At 43.4% G+C, this 21,811-nt stretch overlaps 1 pseudogene and 1 gene segment (V, D, J or C); both read left to right on the top strand.

Annotated features, from left to right (window-relative positions):
• The first annotated feature begins 1,657 nt into the window (after positions 1–1,657).
• On the top strand, positions 1,658–5,806 carry LOC132372231 (T cell receptor beta variable 7-8-like; annotated as a pseudogene).
• Positions 5,807–7,455: 1,649 nt separating this feature from the next.
• On the top strand, positions 7,456–10,897 carry LOC132372230 (T cell receptor beta variable 10-2-like). The segment is given in 3 exon segments: positions 7,456–7,465; positions 10,360–10,470; positions 10,560–10,897. Coding segments are annotated over 3 exon segments (459 nt in total).
• The last annotated feature ends 10,914 nt before the right edge of the window (positions 10,898–21,811 follow it).

Genomic DNA, 21,811 nt, shown 5'->3' with positions numbered 1-21,811 from the left:
GTGCGTGGTCTCAGAGTCGATAAATGATGGAACCAGATTACAAACGACAGTCTGGTTACATCTGTGTGGGAGGCCCTGTGAGCCTGGGGGTTTTCAGTCTGCAGGTAGGAGGGTCCGTGTGTGTCCTACACCGCTGCAGGTAAGAGCATCATGATATTGGCAGAAGAGGAGTTCTAGAGATGCCTGATCAGGGCTTAGCCCCAGAAAAGCTGAGATTTGGGCAAATTATTCCAATCCCAAGATGCATCACAGATACGATTGTGATTTAGGGAAGGGACCTTTGTGCGAAGCTTTTATTAAAATGAGAAAGGGGGGGAGAGAGGCAACTAAGTGGTCGCTTCACACATGTGAAATGTAGAGGAACACAGTGTTAACTAAACTCCAAGCTGGTTCTGATCAGTTTTGCTTTTTAAGGGGGTGGAAATGGGATAATTTATTTCAAATGTGAAGTTACCAGCTGTACGGCTCCTTTTCCCTGGGAAGGCTGGTGACGAAGAGAGAAGTGGTGAGGCTGGGGGCCACAGTTTACCTGTTCAATGGGGCACACTAATAAAACAGGTAGTGCCCAAAGAGACTCTCAGGGGCCGGAAATAGGTCAATTTTCCTGCTTAATCAGGTTGGAGGAATCCCATCTTCTTCTGGAAAGGATCGTGAGTCTTGTTCCTTTTCTGAAGGGAGCCACCAATCAGGTTTTGAGAGTTAGCCTAGGAGTGAAAATGAGAAATGAATTACTCATAATGCAGCCTGTTAGGAGTCCCAAGGATCAGTTCAACCCCCCACCGCGTTTTTATTGTATGACTCTCACCCGAATGTTAAAGGTAAAACAGTTCTGACTCCTCAAGGTAAGGTTCTGTAACATTTATTTATTTTAGAAGTGACTTAGAAACACAGGAGGCACCACGATAGGGGGTTGAGGACAAAAACTGTATGGAGATTCATGAATTAATAAAGGGAACTGTTTTTGTTTTAACCTCCAGAATTACTAGAAGATTTGAACTTAGATCGGTACACACCAGAGGCGCCGTTTCATCCCTTGCCCAGAGCTGTGAGTTCAGACTGCCTTTGGGACAAAGATGTGGCGATTCCACCATCCACCCTCCCACACACACACACATAGCCCACTCCTGCCCAGATCATGCATAGGACCAGGCGAATGCAGGAACGAGGTCAGAAATAGGAGGCTCAGCTGGAGTTGATAAAATCAGCATTTCCTACCTCAAATGTGAAGTGCTGTTGAAGCATCCAGGTGGAAATGTCCAGCTGATGATGAGAAAAGAAGGAGAGAAGCACGAAGGCCAGGTAAGGAGTCTGGGATTCAGGCCCCGGGACACTGGGGTGACAGAAAGGAGCCTAACAGAGTCAGTGCCTATTTAAACCCACTTCTGAATTTCCATTTTTCATTAATTCTATGCCTCACAAGTTTTCACCTTTTAATGTTTCTGATCATGACTGACAGTCATTTTTTTCTTAATGGTACATAATAGAATGGTGCATCTCCGCATTGCAGGCATCTTAGATATACTTACTTACTTAATCCTGAGGCTCAGTGATGTCACCATGGGAACTGCCCTGTGGGGACATGGACGCCCCTCCTCCTCTGCTCATGCTCACAAGGACCCTGAGCCGGTGAACCTCCCACTGCTGCCCTGACCCTGCCATGGGCTCCAGGCTCCTCTGCTGGGCGACCTTCTGTCTCCTGGGGACAGGTGAGTCCTCAGCAAAACAAGCAGTTCTGTGTGTGTGTGTGTGTGTGTGTGTGTGTGATGATTATATTTATCTTCTTCCTTACTGTCCCCACAGGTCACACAGGAGCTGGACTGTCCCAGTCCCCCAGGCACAGGGTCACAGGGACGGGCCAGGCTGTAGTTCTCAGGTGTGACCCAATTTCTGGTCACCAAGTCTTTTACTGGTACTGACAGATGCTGGGGCAGGGCCCGGAGTTTCTGACTTATTTTCAGAGAAAAGGTGCACCAGACGCATCGGGGATGCCTAGTGATTGGTTCACCGCTGAGAGGCCTGAGGGCTCGTACTCCCATCTGAAGATCCAGGGGGCAGAGCCTGGGGACTTGGCCGTGTGTCTCTGTGCCAGCAGCTTAGCCACGGCGTGGCACGGTCACCTCCTTCCTGTTTACAAACACCCACGTTTGTAAAGTTCCCAGAAATCCCCATATAAAGGACTTACCCCACTCTTCCCTCAGCAGGGGGAATAAGTGGATTCGGGGCTTCAGCTGTTCTGATAGTAGGAAGTCAGAAAATAACCTTTGAAAGATTAGAGCATCTGGGTTTCTGAGATTCCTTCATACAGTTCAAGATTCTATAATTGGGATGGAATATCAGACCATAGTCTCAGGTAGAGTGAAGTATCCTCTTGTAAGACTATTTAGTTTCAGCACATTTATAATAAACTCCTCATACTGAATGTCACCAACTCAGACCACACAATGCTCAGATGTGGGCCAGCCAATTCAGAACACTGTTAAGGTCATCTGTAGCTACCAACCTTAAAAATAAATAAATTAGAATCCTTAGCAACAGCTGCCACTGAAATAAGTTATCCATAGGGAACTGTCATCCACAATAATGCACGCTAATGTATGTCCATATATTGCTTTTTTATTTCTTGACAATCCTGCTGTCATTTTGTGTCTAATTTTCTTCTCTATTTTTTAAATGGAAACTCAGTTTGGCTTTCATAAAAGGTAACCCTACTTGAGAAGGTGTTAAAGGGGAGTAATTCAAAGAAGACTGGAATAAGAGTTATATCATCCATTCAGGATTCTTTGAGGTTTCCAATTGCACTCCTATCAAGGTATGTGAGCCTTTCAACTGGCACACACACACATGAACACACACACATGCACACACACACTCTTTGGGTTACTTTTTCACTCTCTTAGTTGTATCCTTTGATGAGGAGAACTTCTTAATCCAAAATCCGTCCATTTTCCCCCCTCTTTGGTTTGTATTTTGTATTTTGGTGTCTAGTTTAGGAAATCTTTGCTATTTCAAAATGATCATGTTTTCTTATATTTCCTTCTAAATTCTTTATATTTTAAACTTTTACATTAAGCTCTGTAATTCAACTAGAGTTCTTTGTATATGAAATGAGGAAGAGGTCAGGTTATGGTTTTCCATATAGTTATCCAATTGACCCAATATTATTTGTTGAAGAGTAATACTTTCCTCACCGCTTTGTGATCTCACTTTTGTCATGTATCAGTCATTGCGTATGTGTTAGTCTGTTTTGCCAGTTCTTACACAAATAGCACACTGCTTTATTTACTATAGCTTTACAATTTATCATATCAAATACTATAAAGGGAAAACCATATGATCATCTCTATAGATGCTCAAAAAAATTTTGATAAAGTCCAGCATCCATTCCTGACAAAAAAACAATTAGCAAATTAGGAATAACTCGAAACTTCCTAATAAAAAGCATTTATGGAAAACCTATGGTTAATAGAACATTTTTACAGATAGACCATGATAAGTTAAAGATGCACATTGTAATCCCTAGGTCAAACACTAAAAGTAGCATAAAGAGGGGAAAAATAATCTTTTCAACAAATGGTGCTGGAAAAAAATACATATCCATGTGGAAAAATAATGCATCTCAATTTTTATCTCAGTCCATGAACGAGGAGTTGGCAAACTAAGGCCCAGAGGCCAAATATGGCCTCTGCCTGTTTTTATATGGCCGAGAAGCTAACAATGGTTTTTACATTTTTAAATAGTTAAAAAATAAAAAGAATAACATTTTGTGCCAGGTGATAATTATACAAAATTCAGATTTCAGTATCCGTAAGTAAAGTTTTGTTGGAATAAAACTAAGCTCAATCATCTCCGTATTGCCTCTGGCTGCTTTTGCACCGCAATGGCAGAGTTGAGTAGTTCTGGCAGAAACTGCATGGCGTGCACAAAACCAAACATATTTACTATCTGACTCTTTACAGAGAAGGCTTGCTGCGCCTTGCCAAAAACAAAAATTAATATGAGTTGCAGCAACATTTCCAATGATCTATAAAGCTTCTGAAGTATAAAGTCTGAAAGAAAACACAGCAGATCCTCTTCATGACCTTGTAGTAGGCAAAGATTTCTAAGAGGATGAAAAATGTTCTAATTTTAGAAAGAATTAAATTATTCTTTATCAAAATTTTAAAAATTGTGTTTGTCAACAGATACTAAGACCCAATACAATGACCCAATGCAGCCAAAAATAAATAAATAAAATAAATAAATAAATAAAAAATTTGAACAGGATATTCAGATAAGAGAAAATATGTAAGGAGGCAGTTTCCTCTTCAAGGACTTGATGGGCTTTTTTCCCTAGCTGCTTGGAAGATGTTTTGGCTGATAGAACTCCACTGTCAGTCTCTCCAGGAATTATCTTTGGTTAAAGAGAAAGCTTTGCCCGAGGTCCCACCCCTTCCCAGGGCAACTGGCAACTGGCCCGTATCTTCTTTCCTAGAACCCTAATTGATAAGGTTTAGAATTTTTATTCCCTCTTGGAAAAATCTTTACTTCATGCCCCCCTCACTACCACGTGCTAAGGGTGAGCCCGAGACAGATAAAGAGCAAATCAGCAAGACCTGTGCCCTGCATGTCCTGGTGGATCCGGATTTCGATCCTAATTTAGGCAGTACTCGGCCTGCCTGGGCTCTGGCAATTGCGCTACTGCACAACTGGCCACTTGAGGGCACTGTGGATCCACTGAGCGAGCCTCTGTCAGCAGCGTCCGGGAGGCGGAGGGAGAGGGGGAGGGAGAGGAGGAGGGGGCGGGGTTAAGGGCGAGAGAGTCCTGGCTTGGTCCCTGCGTCAGGGAGATTACTTGATGAATCAGAGTCAGTGTTGGCATTTGAAGAGCTCATCACAGTCTTCTCGCATTAACAAACATGCAGGTGTGTTTGTCCCAGCGGGGAACCGTGAACGTCGCCTGGCAGGGAGTAAAGGCGTCTCTGGGAGGCTACATTTAGTGAAGAGTGTGATGGGGCTTCAGTGGGGCAGCCTGGGTAATCCAAGACAGGTGTAGAGAAAGGAGCTCCTGCCCTGGGGCAATAGAGAAGCAGTGAGGGTTGATCACCTGGCCCAGCCCTGCGCAGCGTAGCTCAGCACAGCCAGCCTCACTTGCTGCATGGGTGACTAGACAGGGTGGGAAGGCCTGGATCGGCTGAGCCTGTCTGGGGAGTGCAGGGCGCCTGCGGGAGCCCACAAGGACAGGGACATCAGAACAGCGACATCACAGGTAAGCCCTCCGTACAGAGAAAAGGGAGGATCAAACATCTGCTCTCTCACCCTGGAAACCAAAGCCCTGAGTAGGGAGAAGACCAGTTTCATACTGCCTGAGTCACCTGGGGCACTCGGCTTCTTGGCTGTGTGGCCCACTGTCTCCTGGGGCAGATGAGTCCTGAGCTCAGGTGGGACAGCCCTGGACCCCAAAGCTTTGACTGTTGCTAGTATCAGACCCCTTCCTGAGCTAGGTGTCCAGCTTCTTTCTCCTTCCTCCACGGGCTCAGTGGATGCTGGAATCATCCAGTCCCAAGGTACCTAATCAGAGGCAGTGGCGGGAGACCGTTCTGAACTGCTCTCCGATCTCCGGACACAGCAGTGTACACTGGTACTAGCGGGCTCTGGGACAGGGCCCCCCGTCCTCCTTAGTATTATGGGAAGTCACAAGAGAGACAAAGGAAACATCCCTGATCACGTCTCAGCTCAGCAATTCAGTGACCACACCTCTGAGCTGAACGTGAGCTCCTCAGAGCTGGGAGACACAGCCTCGTACCTCTGTGTCTGCAGCTTAGCATAGCCCTGCAGAGTTCCTGCCTTTCTGTACACCACCCTTCCTGGCCCAGCTTCACATATAATGCGGAGAGGGAGGGGGGCCTTAGCTAAGTTCCAGGGATGTTTCTAGTTCTTTTCTAACACGCTCTCCGCCCTGCTGAGCTCAAGCCAGAGCACTCCTGAATGTTCAGGGCCCAGGTTCCCTGAATATTCTCACCGGTCCTAGCAAAGAACAGGAGCTCCTCCTCTGTGCCAGAGCGGAGGTATTCACTCTGTGTTTTAATGTAAGATAGGCACGGGTATGTCCACTCTGTAGATAGGAAAGTTCTCAGTACACCGTATTATAGACAGCAAGCTGGCGGTCATGGACTTTCCAAATATTTTCTATCTAAAGTATCAGAGGCAGGACCCAACCTACATCTTCATGCTTCCAAAATCAGTATTCTCCTAAAATTCCATGGGGTTTCCCGGGCCTTGGTCAATAAAATGTAACAGAGCACTGTCTCTTCCATCTCAAGACTGGCTGAGCTGTAGTGGAAGGTCACACATCATGGTGTGTTGTTACTATAAGCTTACAGCCTGCCAGCTTCTAGGACCTATGACTTCAAGCCAGGGAATGTGTTTGTCCTGTCATAGTTCCATATGGGGTGGGACCATGATATCCCATTGTGGGTTTGGAGGAGGGTGGGTCCCCAAAGGCTGCAGCTTTCTCTCAGTCTGACCACTTTCAATCAAAAAATGTGAAATTACTACTTCTGCCCAGGTCAGTAACTGCAGAAAACAGCTGAGGGTCACAGCTATTAAATGCACGGTGTAGCCATTCACAGACGGTGGGCACAAGTTTACTAGTGAACGCAGACTGCTTTCATTCTACTCTTTTTAGGTGAAGTTATAGAAAATTCCTTTATTTATCGTTCATTTTCTCTGTGCCATATACTTAAGTACGTTATTTCGATTAGTTTTCTTTAAGAACCATGTGAGATAGAGCGCTGTATCCACGTTACAGGTGAAAAAACTGATTGCTGGAGAGTTTAGATAACTTGCTAAAGCAGGCACAGCTAACAAATCTCAGAACTGGGACCCAAACCCACCCACGCTTTAGCTCCCCTTCTGCGTTTTGGTAGAGGTGGACATCTTCAGAATCGGAACACTGACCCAAAAGTCCCTTTCAGAAACACTGACTCTGACACAAGTTATCATCACAACATCTTTCACCTGGGAGGCTAAAGAGAAAAGAGTTCTGACTTCAGAGACCTTGGTCTGTTTTGCCTTGGACTATTCCGACCTGCCTTGAGCTGGTGACTTGGCAAAGATCTGGCTGAGTTTTCCCATTTGTAAACTGAGACCAATGATACCTGTTTTGCGAGATTTTATGCAAGAAAACGAAACAAATTGCATAATACAAAGTACAGGCTTAAGAAATCTTAGTTCCCTGTTAACTCTCTGACACAACTGTGGTCTAGCACAATTATTGACTGTGTGCAATTCTGGGATCAAAGGCAGGCACGGATTACTTTTGCCTGAGTCACCTGTGTTCCAGACGCAAAGTCATCTGAAATGCAAATACAGTTGTCTGATAATTTATTATGTGAAACTAACCACAAAGAGTTGCCTCTTAAGGGAAAATGAAAATGGGACTCAGATCAGCCCTTCCTGTTTGATATTAAGTCTGATATGCAAGAAGGTGTGGTGCTTCCAGAAAATTCCGGCTTCCAAGCCATTAGTAGTCACACGAAAGATCTGCTAGAAGAAGGGACACTTTCACTTGAAGAGCGGCCATCAAGGAGCCTCTAGGCCTTTCCATCACATCCTCAGCCCACCTCTGATTTCATCCTTGACCGCGGTTAAGGGTTATGTGCAAGCCTACGTCCATTTGCCCCATGCTGACAGCTCCCCTTCACATGCATGCTGGGGTTCCCTCTGCTTTCTGCCCCAGGGTCTTCTGTGATGTCATAGGAGCCCCCTTGGCCTGTATACAGGGCAGCCAGAGCTGAAGGGGTGCTAAAGCTCCTTGTGGGCCAGGAACCAGGGGACAAAAGCTCCAGAGTCAGCATTCAGAAATAATTCAGAGAGGCATATCCTGGGCTTCTCAGAAGGTCCCAAAGGAATCCATCTCCGTTGCCCCAGCATAATTTCACTATGGTGCCTTATCCTGGTTTTCTCCTTCCCTGCTTCATTCTCCCTGCTGTCTGACAGTGATGGAATGATGTCACATCAGAAGACCCTTCTCGGGCTTCCTTGATGACCCAGTGGTTAAGAATCCGCCTGCCAATGCAGGGGACACAGGTTTGAGCCCTGGTCCGGGAAAATCCCACGTGCTGCAGAACAACTAAGCCCACGAGCCACAACTACTGAGCCTGCGTGCCACAACTACTGAAGCCCACGTGCCTAGAGCCTGTGCTCTGCAACAAAAGAAGCCACCGCAACGAGAAGCCATGCACCACAACAAAGAGTAGCCCCCGCTCACCGCAACTAGAGAAAGCCCGCGCACAGCAACGAAGACCCAACGCAGCCAAAAATAAAATAAATAAATAAATAAATAAATAAATAAATAAATAAAAAAGAAGACCCTTCTCTTTGGAAGAGACCACCATTTTTCTTTTCTTCATACTGCTATTCAGTCATTCAAAAAATCTTACATAACATATATGAATGAACCTTTCTCAATTCATTTTGGTTTATTTTGAATTCCCAACAGACTTACATGGTCTCTGCTGCCTTAAAGCTCTGAACCTATTGATATTTGCAACTGAATAGACTAGAGTTATGTTTACGAACGTAGAGTCGGCCTGGACTCAGATAATCATTTTTTTTCTTCAGTCATTCAACAAACACTTATTGAATGCAGAGTAGATCCAGGTTTTGGTGCGGCCTAAACCTTATCAAATGTTAGGGTGTTCTTTGAAAAAGAGAATAGAAAAAAAATTTTAAAGTATTGGAAAGTTTCTGTGCAATTGAGAAGGCCTGAAGTTATTTTATTCTTCACTGACTTCATGGCCAGTCTATTCTTCACTACTTACTGTGTGTAGATACTGTTCTAGACTGTTCCAGGTGCCTAGAAACACCAGTGCAAAAACAAAGAAAACAAACAAAAAAAACTAAAAACCAAAAAACAGACAAAGCTTCTAGATGAGGTGTATGTTTTCAGAAACACCAAATTTGTGACTTGATAATTAATTTAAAAATAAAAAGGAAATATTCCTGGTAAATACTTATTTCCCTAAAAAAATTAGAGTATTATTGAGAATATTAATATTATAGGTAGATCATACCTTAGCATGAGAACAATCCTCGGCTTCCTAGGACTCCATGCACCCTACCCCAAAGAATGTGAGTCCTCGCTGAAAAACTCCCTTTTTTTGCACACACCCAGCCATAGTCAGTAGGCTGCTTTGCTGTGAGGCTCTTGGTCCCTGGGACAACGTGGGTCCTGGGCATAGATGGGAAAGCCCTTCCCCAAGTTTGCCAGACCCCAGTCACAAGCATTTCCACGCAGTGCTACGTCAGCCTCCTTCTTGTCTCTGATTTTGGATTCCATATCCTTTCTCACTATTGTGTGATTATACGAATTACCCATCCAGATAACATGGAGATATATAATCACAGAAATAGGGGAGCCACACACACTCACATGACCTATGTTTGAAATGACAGTATGCCCTGATATTGTCTAGCTGTAAGTCTTGCACTACAGCAATTTATGATTCAATATAATAAAATATGATTCAATCAATAGTCTCTCATTTGGTGTGTATGAGACCTTCCAAATGGAGACAGAACATTTCCCTGTGACCCTGGAGGCATCACGCATGTATACCTCTGGATGGGTCTCTCATCCTCATTGCTAATGCGCCTCCTTTCTTTTTCACAGAAAGCACGGTCACGGGGGTAAGTGGTCTAGTCCTCCATGGCCTCATTGGAAAAAATGGGAGGACTCTTATCCCCAAGGATATAGAGACCTGAGCACGGATAGTGGGGCTCCCAATGTAAACAATTCTTCAAATTCCAATGACTTTGACCTTGAGACTGAAAACATTCTGGATATCAGGTAGTTCTTTTTAAATGAAAAGATCACTGTTGGCTGATAGTCAATTATCCAGAGTTTAGGCAAAGGGAAAAAAACTAGTAAAATTTTGAGCAGAGAAGTCACAAAAGTACCAGGACTGCCATGAGAATATTTCTTAGTCTACAGAAATATGAAAAATTTTAACAGCGTCCAAATAAGGAATTTTATTATGCAGAGAAGAAAAAATTTCCTTACTAAAAGGCAGGGAAAAAGCGTAGAGACATAAGATTTCTTTTTAAAGCAGACTTACTAATTCTTCCTGTTCTGAGCTGTTCAACTTTATATGTATTATTGACTTGTTCCTGTGGGAAGGGCTGTGGCAGCTGAGCTCTGCAGCTCAAGCATGTGTCAAGGACAGTGACATCACTGAGTTACTGAGAGCCCAAGTCTTTGTTTTGGCCGGGCCTCGAGGCTTGTGGGAGCTTAGTTCCCAGACCAGGGATCGAGCCCAGGCACACCACGGCAGTGAAAGTGCTGAGTCCTAACCACTGGACGGCCAAGGATTTCCCAAGAGCCCAAGTTCTGTTTCCCCAGAACAAAACTGGATGACATGAGCTTCTGTCCAGGACCGGAAAGGGTCACCAGGCTCTTCTTCTGTGTGGCTCTTTATCTTCTGTGGGCTGGTGAGTACAGGTGGGCTCCCGTCCCTGGAATTCTCAAGACCTCAATACTAGCCTTCCTCTTGGGATGACATCAGCTCTGTCTATTACAGGACCTGTGGAGGCCGGGATCACCCAGGAACCAAGATACAAGATCACGGTGACAGGAGAGACAGTGACTCTGGAATGTCACCAGACTGATAGCCATGACTATATGTACTGGTACCGACAAGACCTGGGACATGGGCTGAGGCTGATCCATTACTCCTATGGTGTTGGCATCATTGAGAAAGGAGAAATCCCTGACGGGTACAACGTCTCGAGATCAAAAACAGAGGATTTCCCCCTGACCCTGGAGTCTGTTATCCCCTCCCGGACATCTGTGTACTTCTGTGCCAGCAGTGACTCCACAGCACCACACAGCTGCTTCCTCTCTGCACATAAAGCGTAGCTAGAAAGACTGAGGGTCGCCTGCACACGTGAGGTCTGGCCCAAACCCTCAGAAGCCCCTGTCTCCATCAAAGGCACAGAGTTCTTGCCAGCATGGGGGCTGGACGGCAGTGGGCAGTGTGACTCTCAGTGCTGAAGTCTGCCCCATGCCAGTCTTAGCCGGACTGCAGGTCAACTCGACACTATAGCTAGCTGGTTCTCTCTTCTGAGGTCCCCTCTGCTTGCAGAAAGGAAAACGCATCTTTAGTTGAGATACGTGAAGATCCCCTTGATAATCTCGAAGGCCCACATCCTTCTCTCCCCTGTGAGCTTTGTGACGTCTTCATCTACTGCGTACCCCATCCTCTACTATCCTTCACCTTACAAGTCAGAAACCTTCACTCACTGGGACTTCCCTGGTGGTCCAGAGGTTAAGAATCTGCCTTCTAATGCAAGGGATACGGGTTCAATCTCTGGTCGGGGAACTAAGATCCCACATGCCGTGGAGCAACTAAGCCTGTGCGTCACAGCTAGATAGCCCATGCGCCGTAACGAAAGATCCCACATGCTGCAACCAAGACATGACGCAACCAGAAATAAATAAATACATATTAAAGAAAAAAAGAAATTTTCACTCACATGGTCTCTGCTCCTGGCTGCCTTTCTTCTACTGGGCAATAGCCCTACAAGGGCCTATAAGATTTGCCTTCTGTCTGTCCCTCACTATCGTCTTGCACAAGTTTCCCCTGACTTTCCCTGCTCCAGCCACATGCATCCACATTTAGTTTTTTCCTCTTCTGTGCCATGTTCTTTGCCATCCTAAGGCTATTTCTATAGGCTATTTCTCTCTCACTAAACATATATCCCTCCCTCTTCTTTCTAACTCTCTACTTCATTCTTTACATGAAAATCTATTTCAGGTATACTTAATCTTAATTGTGAAGAGCAAAATTAAATTTTACTAGGAGAAATTAAGAAAAAATATTCTGGGGCATTCATCTGAGGAAGGGTTTTTTTTTTTTTTTTTAAATGGAGACACAAAAGAACACAAACTACCAAGAAAATATTTATAATGTGAGTTGCATTCAATTAAACTCTTGTACATCAGAACACACTGTAAAAAATGAAAAGGTAAGCCACAGACTGGGAAAAGACGTGAAGACTGCAGACAGATGATAAAGAATCAGTGTGACAGAGACCGTTCGTGCTCACCAAATTCCTGTGGCTCCGATGTGATTCCAACATCACTATAGTTGGAGGGTTGGGAACCTAAGACTAGGTTCTGAGCAATGGGATGTGCGTGAAAATTATGTAAGCCAGTTTCAAGCCATGCCCTTTATAATGTTCTGTGGCACTTTGATGGGGTCTCCAAGTATCCTCCCATTTGGAGATTTGCTAAAAGGACTCACGGGATATGGCATAGAGTTGTAGTCATGGCTAAGATTTATTAGTGACCAAGGAGATATTCAGTGGCAGATCGTAAGGGAAAAAGACATGGAGTCTGGAAGAATCCATCCGTACACAGGCTTCCTTACGCTGTCTTCCTCCTGGGAGGGCTCACACAGAGCTCACACTTCCCCCAGCAAGAAAAATGCAGCAACGTGCGTATGATATTTCTGCCAAGGGAGCCCACCGAGGACTCAGTGCCCAAGGTTTTACTGGGAGCTGATCCCATAGGCACCCACTGCCTATCACGAATGGAAAATCTAGTCTCCCAGAAGGAAGTCCAGTGTTCAGCGTAAACTATGTCGTTCACACCAATGGTCCAGGCACCGTGAAATACTCTTCTCAAGAAAACTTTCTATCAATATAGATAGCTGTTCACCAGCCAAGTTCCCAGATGCCAGCCAAAGGCCAGACTTGCAAGCAGGCTTTCTAGACACAGCAGTCTCAGACCTGCTGTATTAGCTTCTTTCTGCATGGGCACGCTTCAACTCTCTTTTGCCATGCTTTGGGGAACTTGGAAGGTCCCCAGTAGAGGCTGGCTAATTAAACGGTGGAAGCAGCCTGCCTCCCTGGATCATAATTTGCTGGACAACCACAGAAAGAAGCTGTTCATGCCACACTGGACTGCATGGTCATGGGGAAGAGAATGTTCTAGAGTTAAACCACTGGGATTTTAAGGTTTGTTTTATTTTCTGTAGCATAGCTGACCTTGTCTATTGGAGTTAGTATCGAAAATGAATAAATAATTCTTATTACTTAATAAGGAAAAGACGACCCAGTAAAAATGGCAGTACTTAATCTAGGTAATTCTAGGTAACATGAATTCTCACTAAACATGTGAATACATTCGCAACCTTACTTAGAGTCAAACTATTGCAAACTGAAACAGTAAGTTACGACCTCAAACTTACCAGACTGGAAAATTTTCAAAAGAGTGATAGTCTGAAATTTGAGTAAAGGTACCGATTACTGGAAACTCTCTTACACTAGAAAAGAAAATTACAGGGCTTCCCTGGTGGCACAGTGGTTAAGAATCCGCCTGCCAATGCAGAGGACACAGGTTCAAGCCCTGGTCTGGGAAGATCCCACATGCCGCGGAACAACTAAGCCCGTGCGCTACAACTACTGAGCCTGCACTCTAGACCCCGCGAGCCATAACTACTGAGCCTGTGTGCATTAACTACTGAAGCCTGCGTGCCTAGAGTCTGTGCTCCGCAACAAGAGAAGCCACCGCAATGAGAAGCCCGCGCACCGCAACGAAGAGTAGCCCCCGCTCGCCGCGACCAGAGAAAAGCCTGTGCGCAGCGACGAAGACCCAACACAGCCAAAAATAAAATAAATGAAAGAAAATTACAGCTATATCAGAGAACATTTTGTGGGATATACTCTGACAACAGCACTTCTGGATAAATTACCAAAATACTCAAATTACTTAGGTTCCTTTCACTGTCTTTATATAACAGCCTCACAGGACCATTTTCTCTGTGTCAAGAGAGGCTGAGTGTTCTAAAGGATAGTCAAACACTCACAAACTTTGGGAAGTTGACTGAGTGGAAATGGAGGAAAAGTAGTATTTATCCCAAGTTGTAGTTGGACAGTATGTATTAGCATAATGAGGAAACAGGAGGAACAGAAGGAGCCGGGAGGACCTACCTTCACAAACACTGCCTGGTGTCAGCCCCAGTTCTAGTGCAAATAGTGTACAAGTTGCACCAGGCTCCCTGGGCCATTGGATGAAGGGCCTCAGTGACCCCAAGCCACCGGCCATCGGAAGGCATTGGTTTTGGATGGAGAAGCAGATGGGGATTTTTTTGTATTTAATTAATTAACTAATTAATTAAATTATTTATGTATGTATTTATTTATTGAAGCATAGTTGATTTACAATGTTGTATTAGTTTCTGGTGTACAGCAAAGTGATTCAGTTACATATGTATGTTCTTTTTCATGTTGTTTTCCCTTATGGTTTATTACAAGATATTGAATATAGTTTCCTGTACTATACAGTAGGACCGTGTTGTTTATCCTTTCTATATACAATAGTTTGAGTCTGCTAATCCCAGACTCCCAATCTATCCCTCCTCTACCCACCCTCCCCCTTGGCAACCACAAGTCTGTTTTCTATGTCTGTGAGTCTGTTTCTGTTTTGTCAATAAGTTCATTTGTGTCATATTTTAGATTCCACATATAATTGATATCATATGGTATTTGTCTTTCTCTTTCTGACTTATTCACTTAGTATGATAATCTCTAGGTCCATCCATGTTGCTGCAAATGGCATTATTTCATTCTTTCTTAATGGCTGAGTAGTATTCCATTGTGTATATGCACCACATCTTCTTTATTCATTCATCTGTCAATGGACATTTAGGTTAATTCCATGTCTTGGCTATTGTAAATAGTGCTGCTATGAACATAGGGGCCCATGTATATTTTTGAATTATAGTTTTGTCTGGGTATATGCCCAGAAGTGGGATTGCTGGATCATATGGCAACTCTATTTTTAGTTTATTGAAGAACCTCCATACTCTTTTCCATAATGGCTGCACCAATTTACATTCTCACCAACAGTGTAGGAGGGTTCTCTTTTCTCCACACTCTCTTCAGCATCTGTTATTTGTAGACTATTTAATGATGGCCGTTCTGACCAGTGTGAGGTAGTACCTCATTGTAGTTTTGATTTACATTTCTGTAATAATTAGTGATGTTGAACATCTTTTCATATGCCTATTGGCCATCTCTATGTCTTCTTTGGAGAAATGGCTATTTAGGACTTCTGCCCATTTTTTGATTTGTTTGTTTGGTTTTTGTTATTGAGTTGTATGAGCTATTTGTATATTTTGGAAATTAAGCGCTTGTCAATCGCATCATTTGCAAATATTTTCTCCCAGTCCGTAGGTTGTCTTTACATTTTGTTTATGGTTTCCTTTGCTGTGCAAAAGCTTATAAGTTGGTTTTTTGTTTGTTTGTTTGTTTTTAGGTAAGAAGTGGATTTATTTAGGGAGAAACACACTCCACAGACAGAGTGTGGGCCATCTCAGGAGGTGAGAAAATGCCAAAAGCTTATAAGTTTGATTAGGTCCCATTTGTTTATTTTTGCTTTTATTTCTATTGCCTTGGGAGACTGACATAAGAAAACTTTGGTACAATTTATGTCAGAGAATGTTTTGCCTATGTTCTCTTCTAGGAGTTTTATGGTGTCATGTCCTACATTTAAATCTTTAAGCCATTTTGGGTTTATTTATTTATTTTGGGGGAGGTTGAATTTTTTTTTAAATTTATTTATTTAATTTATTTATTTTTGGCTGTGTTGGGTCTTTGTTGTTGCGCACAGGCTTTCCCTAGTTGTGGCGAGCAGGGGCTACTCTTTGTTGAGGTGCACAGGCCTCTCATTGTGGTGGCTTCTCTTGTTGCAGAGCACAGGCTCTAGGTGCCTGGGCTTCAGTAGTTGTGGCACGTAGGTTCAGTAGTTTTGGCTCGCAGGCTCTAGAGTGCAAGCTCAGTAGTTGTGGTGCATGGGCTTAGTTGCTCTGCGGCATGTGGGATCTTCCCAGACCAGGGCTCAAACCCATGTCCCCTGCATTGGCAGGCAGATTCTTAACCACTGTGCCACCAGGGAAGCCCTTGAGTTTATTTTTGTGTATGGAGTGAGGGTATGTTCTAACTTCATTGGTTTACATGTAGCTGTCCAGATTTCCCAACACCACTTGCTGAAGAGACTGTCTTTTCTCCGTTGGATATTCTTCCCTCCTTTGTCGAAGACTAATTGACTGTAGGTGTGCGTGTTTATTTCTGGTCTCTCTATTCTGATCCATTGATCCATTTATCTGTTTTGTTGCTGATACCATGCTGTTTTTATTACTATAGCTTTGTGGTATTGTCTGAAGTCTGGGAGGGTTATGCCTCCTGCTTTGTTCTTTTTTCTCAGGATTGCTTTGGCAATTCTGGGTCTTTTGTGTTTCCATACGAATTTTAGGATTATTTGTTCTAGTTCTATGAAAAATGTCATGGGTAATTTGATAGGGATCACATTAAATTTGTAGATGTTTTTGAAACAGGGCTTAGTTCTGCCTTAGAAATTGAGGCAGGAAAAGTGCAACTTCATCCTTGCATCCAGCATCTGGTTTGCAGATGTGAGTGGCCAGTGGAATGTGAGGAATTAAATGGAGACTCTTCTTCCCTTATGGATGCAGGTGGGTTCTGCTTAGCAGTGAACCTGTACCGTAAAAACGGAGCAAATCACCGAGTGGAGAATCTTCTGACCCTGCTGGGGGTGTAGACAAAGAAGAGCCAGGAGCCGGCCGAATTCTCAGGGACCCATGAGATTGAAAACATCTGCCTTGGGAGACCATCAGAGAAACTCTAGATATACACCTGTACCCCAAACTTAACCCCCACTAGTTGTGTGTCCTAGATGCTGTATAGGATGATGTAAGGGAAATGCAGGGGAGGAGAGTAGATAATTCTAGACCTTGTCTAGGCTAGTCTCAAATTACTGGCTAAGACACTGCAAATATCCTTAATAAGTATCAGATCTCCCAGAACTCCTGCCTTTCCTCCCTTGAGCAGTAAGATGCCCCATCCCTGCCTGGATTTTGTTTTGGATTTGTTCAGTGCTGCCCAGGAAGCAGGTGAGGCCCGGGAACGCAGCAGGGATTTCTCCTCTGGAATGGGCAAGCCTCAACTGCAAGCATTTTGTATGTAGCCTGATCAGCCCTGTCTCCTGCCACCCTGAACGCTGCCATCGCTCAGAACTTTTAACCCCTGGGCACAAGGATGGGACAAGTAGTGACACCTCAAAGTGAAGAAACTTCCTATCATGGGATGATTAACTGGTACCAACATAAGTTGGACTCAGACCAGCAGCTTTTCTATCTCAATAATAGAGAATTTACGAGGGAAACGGATGGTTCTGATAGTTCTACATCTGTGGGTCTTAACTTGATAGCGTTGGCATGTAAGCCCTACATTGTGGGTATTCAGAAGATTATCTCTGAGAACACGACTCTACTGTTTCCACCTCTCTGACACACATTTCCTTGTTTTCGTGTTTCATACCAACTCTTGGGGCCTTCTCCAGTCCTCTAACCCTTTCTACCTCACCACTCAGACAATGAAAAGAAATGTTTCAGAACAAATGTTGACCTGTTAAAAAAAAAAAGTCAGATACTAACCAGTGAAATTCAATTGTATGTTATGCTATGTTTTTTAAGATTCCAGAAGGTCAGTCCAATTTTGTATTTACTGTTACTGTATCCATCCTGGTATTTTCAGGGATAAGAGAGTTCTCTGAATGCATCATGCAGATGAGTGAAAGCAAAGAGGGAACTGGTCTTTGACCTTCAGACAGAATAAAAGCTTCCAGCTCAAATCTACACTCAGGGCATCATTTTATCCCTCTACCTTCAATTGTGTCAGTTAGTTCACTGTGCTTCTAGGATAAAGCGGAGGCAATTACTCCGGCTTTACCTTGTCTAAGCTCATCTGATTGGGAAAATAGAGAACCTGGTAAAAGAGACACCTCCAAAGAAAAGGATAATTACAGATAACACAAAAAGGTTATTAACTGATATGTCAAACGTGAGTCGCCTTTGACACATCCAAGTAGAAACATCCAGCAGAGAGTTAGAAGATGGTGATGGGAGATCCAATCACTCAGCCCTGGAACGATGTGTGAGGACAGTTGGATGAATTCACATGCAGTCTATGAACATGTTCAACAAACGTCTAGATACGTTTTAGTTAATAACAGTTGGTTTCTAAGACGATGGGCATTTGCAGAGACAGTGATGTCACCATGGGAATTGCCAGTGGGGACAAGGACGCCCCTCCTCCTCTGCTCATGCTCACAAGGACCCTGAGCTGGTGAACCTCCCACTGCCGCCCTGACCCTGCCATGGGCTCCAGGCTCCTCTGCTGAGCGAAACCCTCTGTCTCCTGGTGGGGGGCATAATTGTTACATAACGTACAATTGTAAGTCCTGAGAACACCAAGCTCTCTCTGCGTTTTCTCTTTCCAGTGATTATTTCAATCATCTCCTCTTTCCATTTTCAAATTCTGTCTTTTCCTGATACAGAACTCACAGAAGGTGGAGTCGCCCAATCCCCCAGGCACAAGATCACAGAGAAAAGACAGGCCATGGCTTGGTGATGTGATCCTATTTCAGGCCACAGTATCCTTTACAAGGGGTCTGGAGCTACTGATTCTCTTTGAGGAAGAGGCTGAAATAAATGTTTTGTAGTTGCCTCAGAATCGATTTTCTGCAGAGAGGCCCCAAGGAACAGACTCCACTCTCAAGATCCAGCCTGCAGAGCTGGGCGACTCGGCTGTGTGTTTCTGTGGCAGCAGCTTGGCCACAGCCTTGCAGAGACCCTTCCTGCCTGTGCACGAACTTCATGATTCTCCCTCTCTGTGTTGCTCACGGCGGCTCCAGACAGCCCTCCCCTTACTCCTCATTATGCAAGGGGAAGAAGTGGGTTTGCAGAGATAAGCTGTGATGCATATAAATGGAGGACACACATTATCTCTTAAAACATGAGAGCCGAAATTGTTGTTTGAAAATAATTATGACTCAGGGATTAGAAGCATTCTGTGGTGAAAACTCAAGAATCCCAAACTGAAAGTACTTGTCACAGACTCAGCCCTCGGGGGCTAGTGATGGTTTTTCTCCTATAAAAATATGCAGTCACAAAACATCTCCAATAAACTTGAATAATACAGATGGCGATTCTATGAGTGTAGCAAACAGCAGGCTCGCTGATGTTTTTTTCACCATCTGAATGATTCAAGTTGATTTCCTTCTCTCTCTGCTTTTACTTAGGAAGTTTTAGGCAACAAAGTCTCAACACAGAGTATGTGGTTGGAAAACACCTTTTTCCAATTTTTATGGAAATGTGTTGATAATAATGATGTTGGTGGTGGTGATGATAATTTTAGCTATTTTATTCAGCCCTTTTCCAACCTCAAAGAAATATACACAAATGGGTATCCTGGCAACCAGTCTCAAATCTTAGCTCAAAACAAATTCTTACTCTGGAGTTTGTTACTGTAACCAACACAGCTGAACACTGCATGTTGAGGATATTTCCAGCTGTTTGCCTTAGTACATTAAAATAGTTCCTTAGTACATTAAAATATTCCTTAGTAAGAACTTCTAAAACAATCAATTACCCCCGATCCAATTGCTCCCTCTGATAATGTATCCTCTACCCTAACTTCTGCCTGGATTCTCTAAGATAATTCTAGAAATCTTTCTGAAGCATTGGTTGGAACTATTTGGAAAGCAGCTTACTGAGATTCTCCTAAAGGCATGCTCACTGCCCCTCAATCTCTGCTGGTTTCACTTCTCTCTTTAACCAACCAAGACTGCAAGTCATAATATACGTCCATTCACTCAAAGCATATCTCCTCGACTGCTCTGCCCATATCTTGATCCAGCTGACTTGTCTGATGAAACCTCAGTCATTGATGACCATCTCCTCACCAGCATTTTTATTTGGTTCTTTTTCCAATCTCCTATGTCACTAATTCTCTAATGACATTTTCCAAGATTATATCTTATCTCTTTAAACATAGGAGACAGAGTTGTTTTAGGGTGTGTCTGGTAATTTTCACATCTGAGATCTTTGTGGGACTATTTTTGTTGATTTTCTTTCTCTGCTGCTTCTCAGTCATGATGTTTGTATTTTTATGGTGTTTGTATTTCTCTTCATGAATCTGTTTATCTTTGACTTTGTGCCAGGCACTAGATTTGTAGGAATAATTTTCATCTAAGATGGACAGATCATCGACCAGAGAAACTTTTGCTTCTGCCAACTGTGTGGGGTATAAACAGTCCGGGGCTACCTGATTTGGAATTCAAGGTTTGAGGTGTCCTGGATCACCAAGAGAGAACGCTGAGTTTCTCAACGTCCCACATTTGGTACATTCTGGTCTTTTACTGTTGTCCCCCTGGACTGTAGGTCAGTTTCACGAGCACTGAGTCAGGGAAGGCAAATGTCCTTAAGGGCAAGAGGACCGCTATGCTCCCCTCCTTAGATGCTCACCTCTCCAAGATTCCAGCCAAGAATCCCTCACTATATTTTAGACTTTAATTAACTGAAGTTTTTGATGTTTTTTTTAACCCAACTATTTAGACAACAAAGAAGGGTTAACTTGAGTGCTCTCATTTATAATTACTGGAATTAAAGTCAAAAGAATTTTATTTGGAATTTTAAATAAAAAACCAATTAATGTTAGATTCTTAGTCTGAGATTTCTTTGATATTTAACTTAAACGACATAGAGATGTTACACTTGAACTTTAATTTCAACCAAAGTATTTCTTTTAAAAACTTAAAGGGTATTTATAATCAAATTGAGACATCTATTTGTTTTTGTCATTTTTATTATTGGAGTTTTAAATTTTTCTTTTTTTTTTTTTTTACTTTCATTGCATAACCTCTGATGTTCCATTGGACCATGTGGCAGGATGGGAAATGAAATAGGAAGTGACTATGTAGACTTGATCACAGAGTACAGAACGGACTTGGAATGTGTTTAATTGCTATGCTGTCAGGACACATCTGTGCTGTTTTTCTGCGAGTATCCTCAAGGAGCAATTGTTGGAATTGGGAAGAATAACTGACGTGTCTATCTTTCTTCTCCCCTTAAGCCCAGTTTCCTAGGACAACACTTTATTTGACATTTCCCATTTTCGGGGACTTCCCTAAAGTAATCCTCCTGTTCTAATCTTCCTATTCCTTGCTGAATCTTCTCTATGGGAAGGGAAATAGATTGTCTTATTTAATCTCTTTATCTTCTTTAGTCTCTCATCTTCTTGCCTTGTTCCTGGCTACAGAGAAAAGAGATAGATTCTTTGGTGTTTTCTCAACATGCACTAAGAATAGTGGAGAACTTTCTTATCCATAGAGGGTCGGCCTGTAGTTTGGAGGGGAGAGAAAGTGAGTTAAATTCTGATTCAGCATAGTGTTAACCAGCCCATTTGGTTTCACATCTGAGCCCTGTTATTTACCAATATCAAAACTGATGTTATTATCTCTGCCTGACTCTGATGTCTAACTCACAGGTGGTTCCGTCTTAAGCCATAATAAGTCAATATTATTTATTGACCCTCTAACACCAACAAATCATAATACCCACACCCCCTGTACTCAATGGAACAACACACAACCCCCCTTATGTGCTGGGCAGACAGCATATTTGTGTTGCTTCTGCCCACCGGCCACTAGGAGACACTGTGGCTTCATTGTCATCTAGCATCTATGTGGCCTGGAAGGATGGCATTAAGGGAAACCATAGGGTTGGGTTTAGAGTTAGGGAGTTGCAGGTGTCTTGAATAATGGCTGAGAATGAAGGAAATAGAGACCAACCCTTCTTCCTCTGCTGTGTAGGTGGGTTTTGCTCTGACTGGAGCTCTGAGCCGGCTTTGAATGGTAGGTATGCTTGCAGTGGGCATTCCTCCAAGTTTGCTTAAGACATGGCTGCACAAG

The sequence above is a fragment of the Balaenoptera ricei genome, chromosome 9 (genome assembly GCF_028023285.1).
Source record: "Balaenoptera ricei isolate mBalRic1 chromosome 9, mBalRic1.hap2, whole genome shotgun sequence".
Lineage (NCBI taxonomy): Eukaryota > Metazoa > Chordata > Mammalia > Artiodactyla > Balaenopteridae > Balaenoptera > Balaenoptera ricei.
Note: the sequence above shows the minus strand (reverse complement) of the source record. Positions and strands in the feature narration are given on the sequence as shown.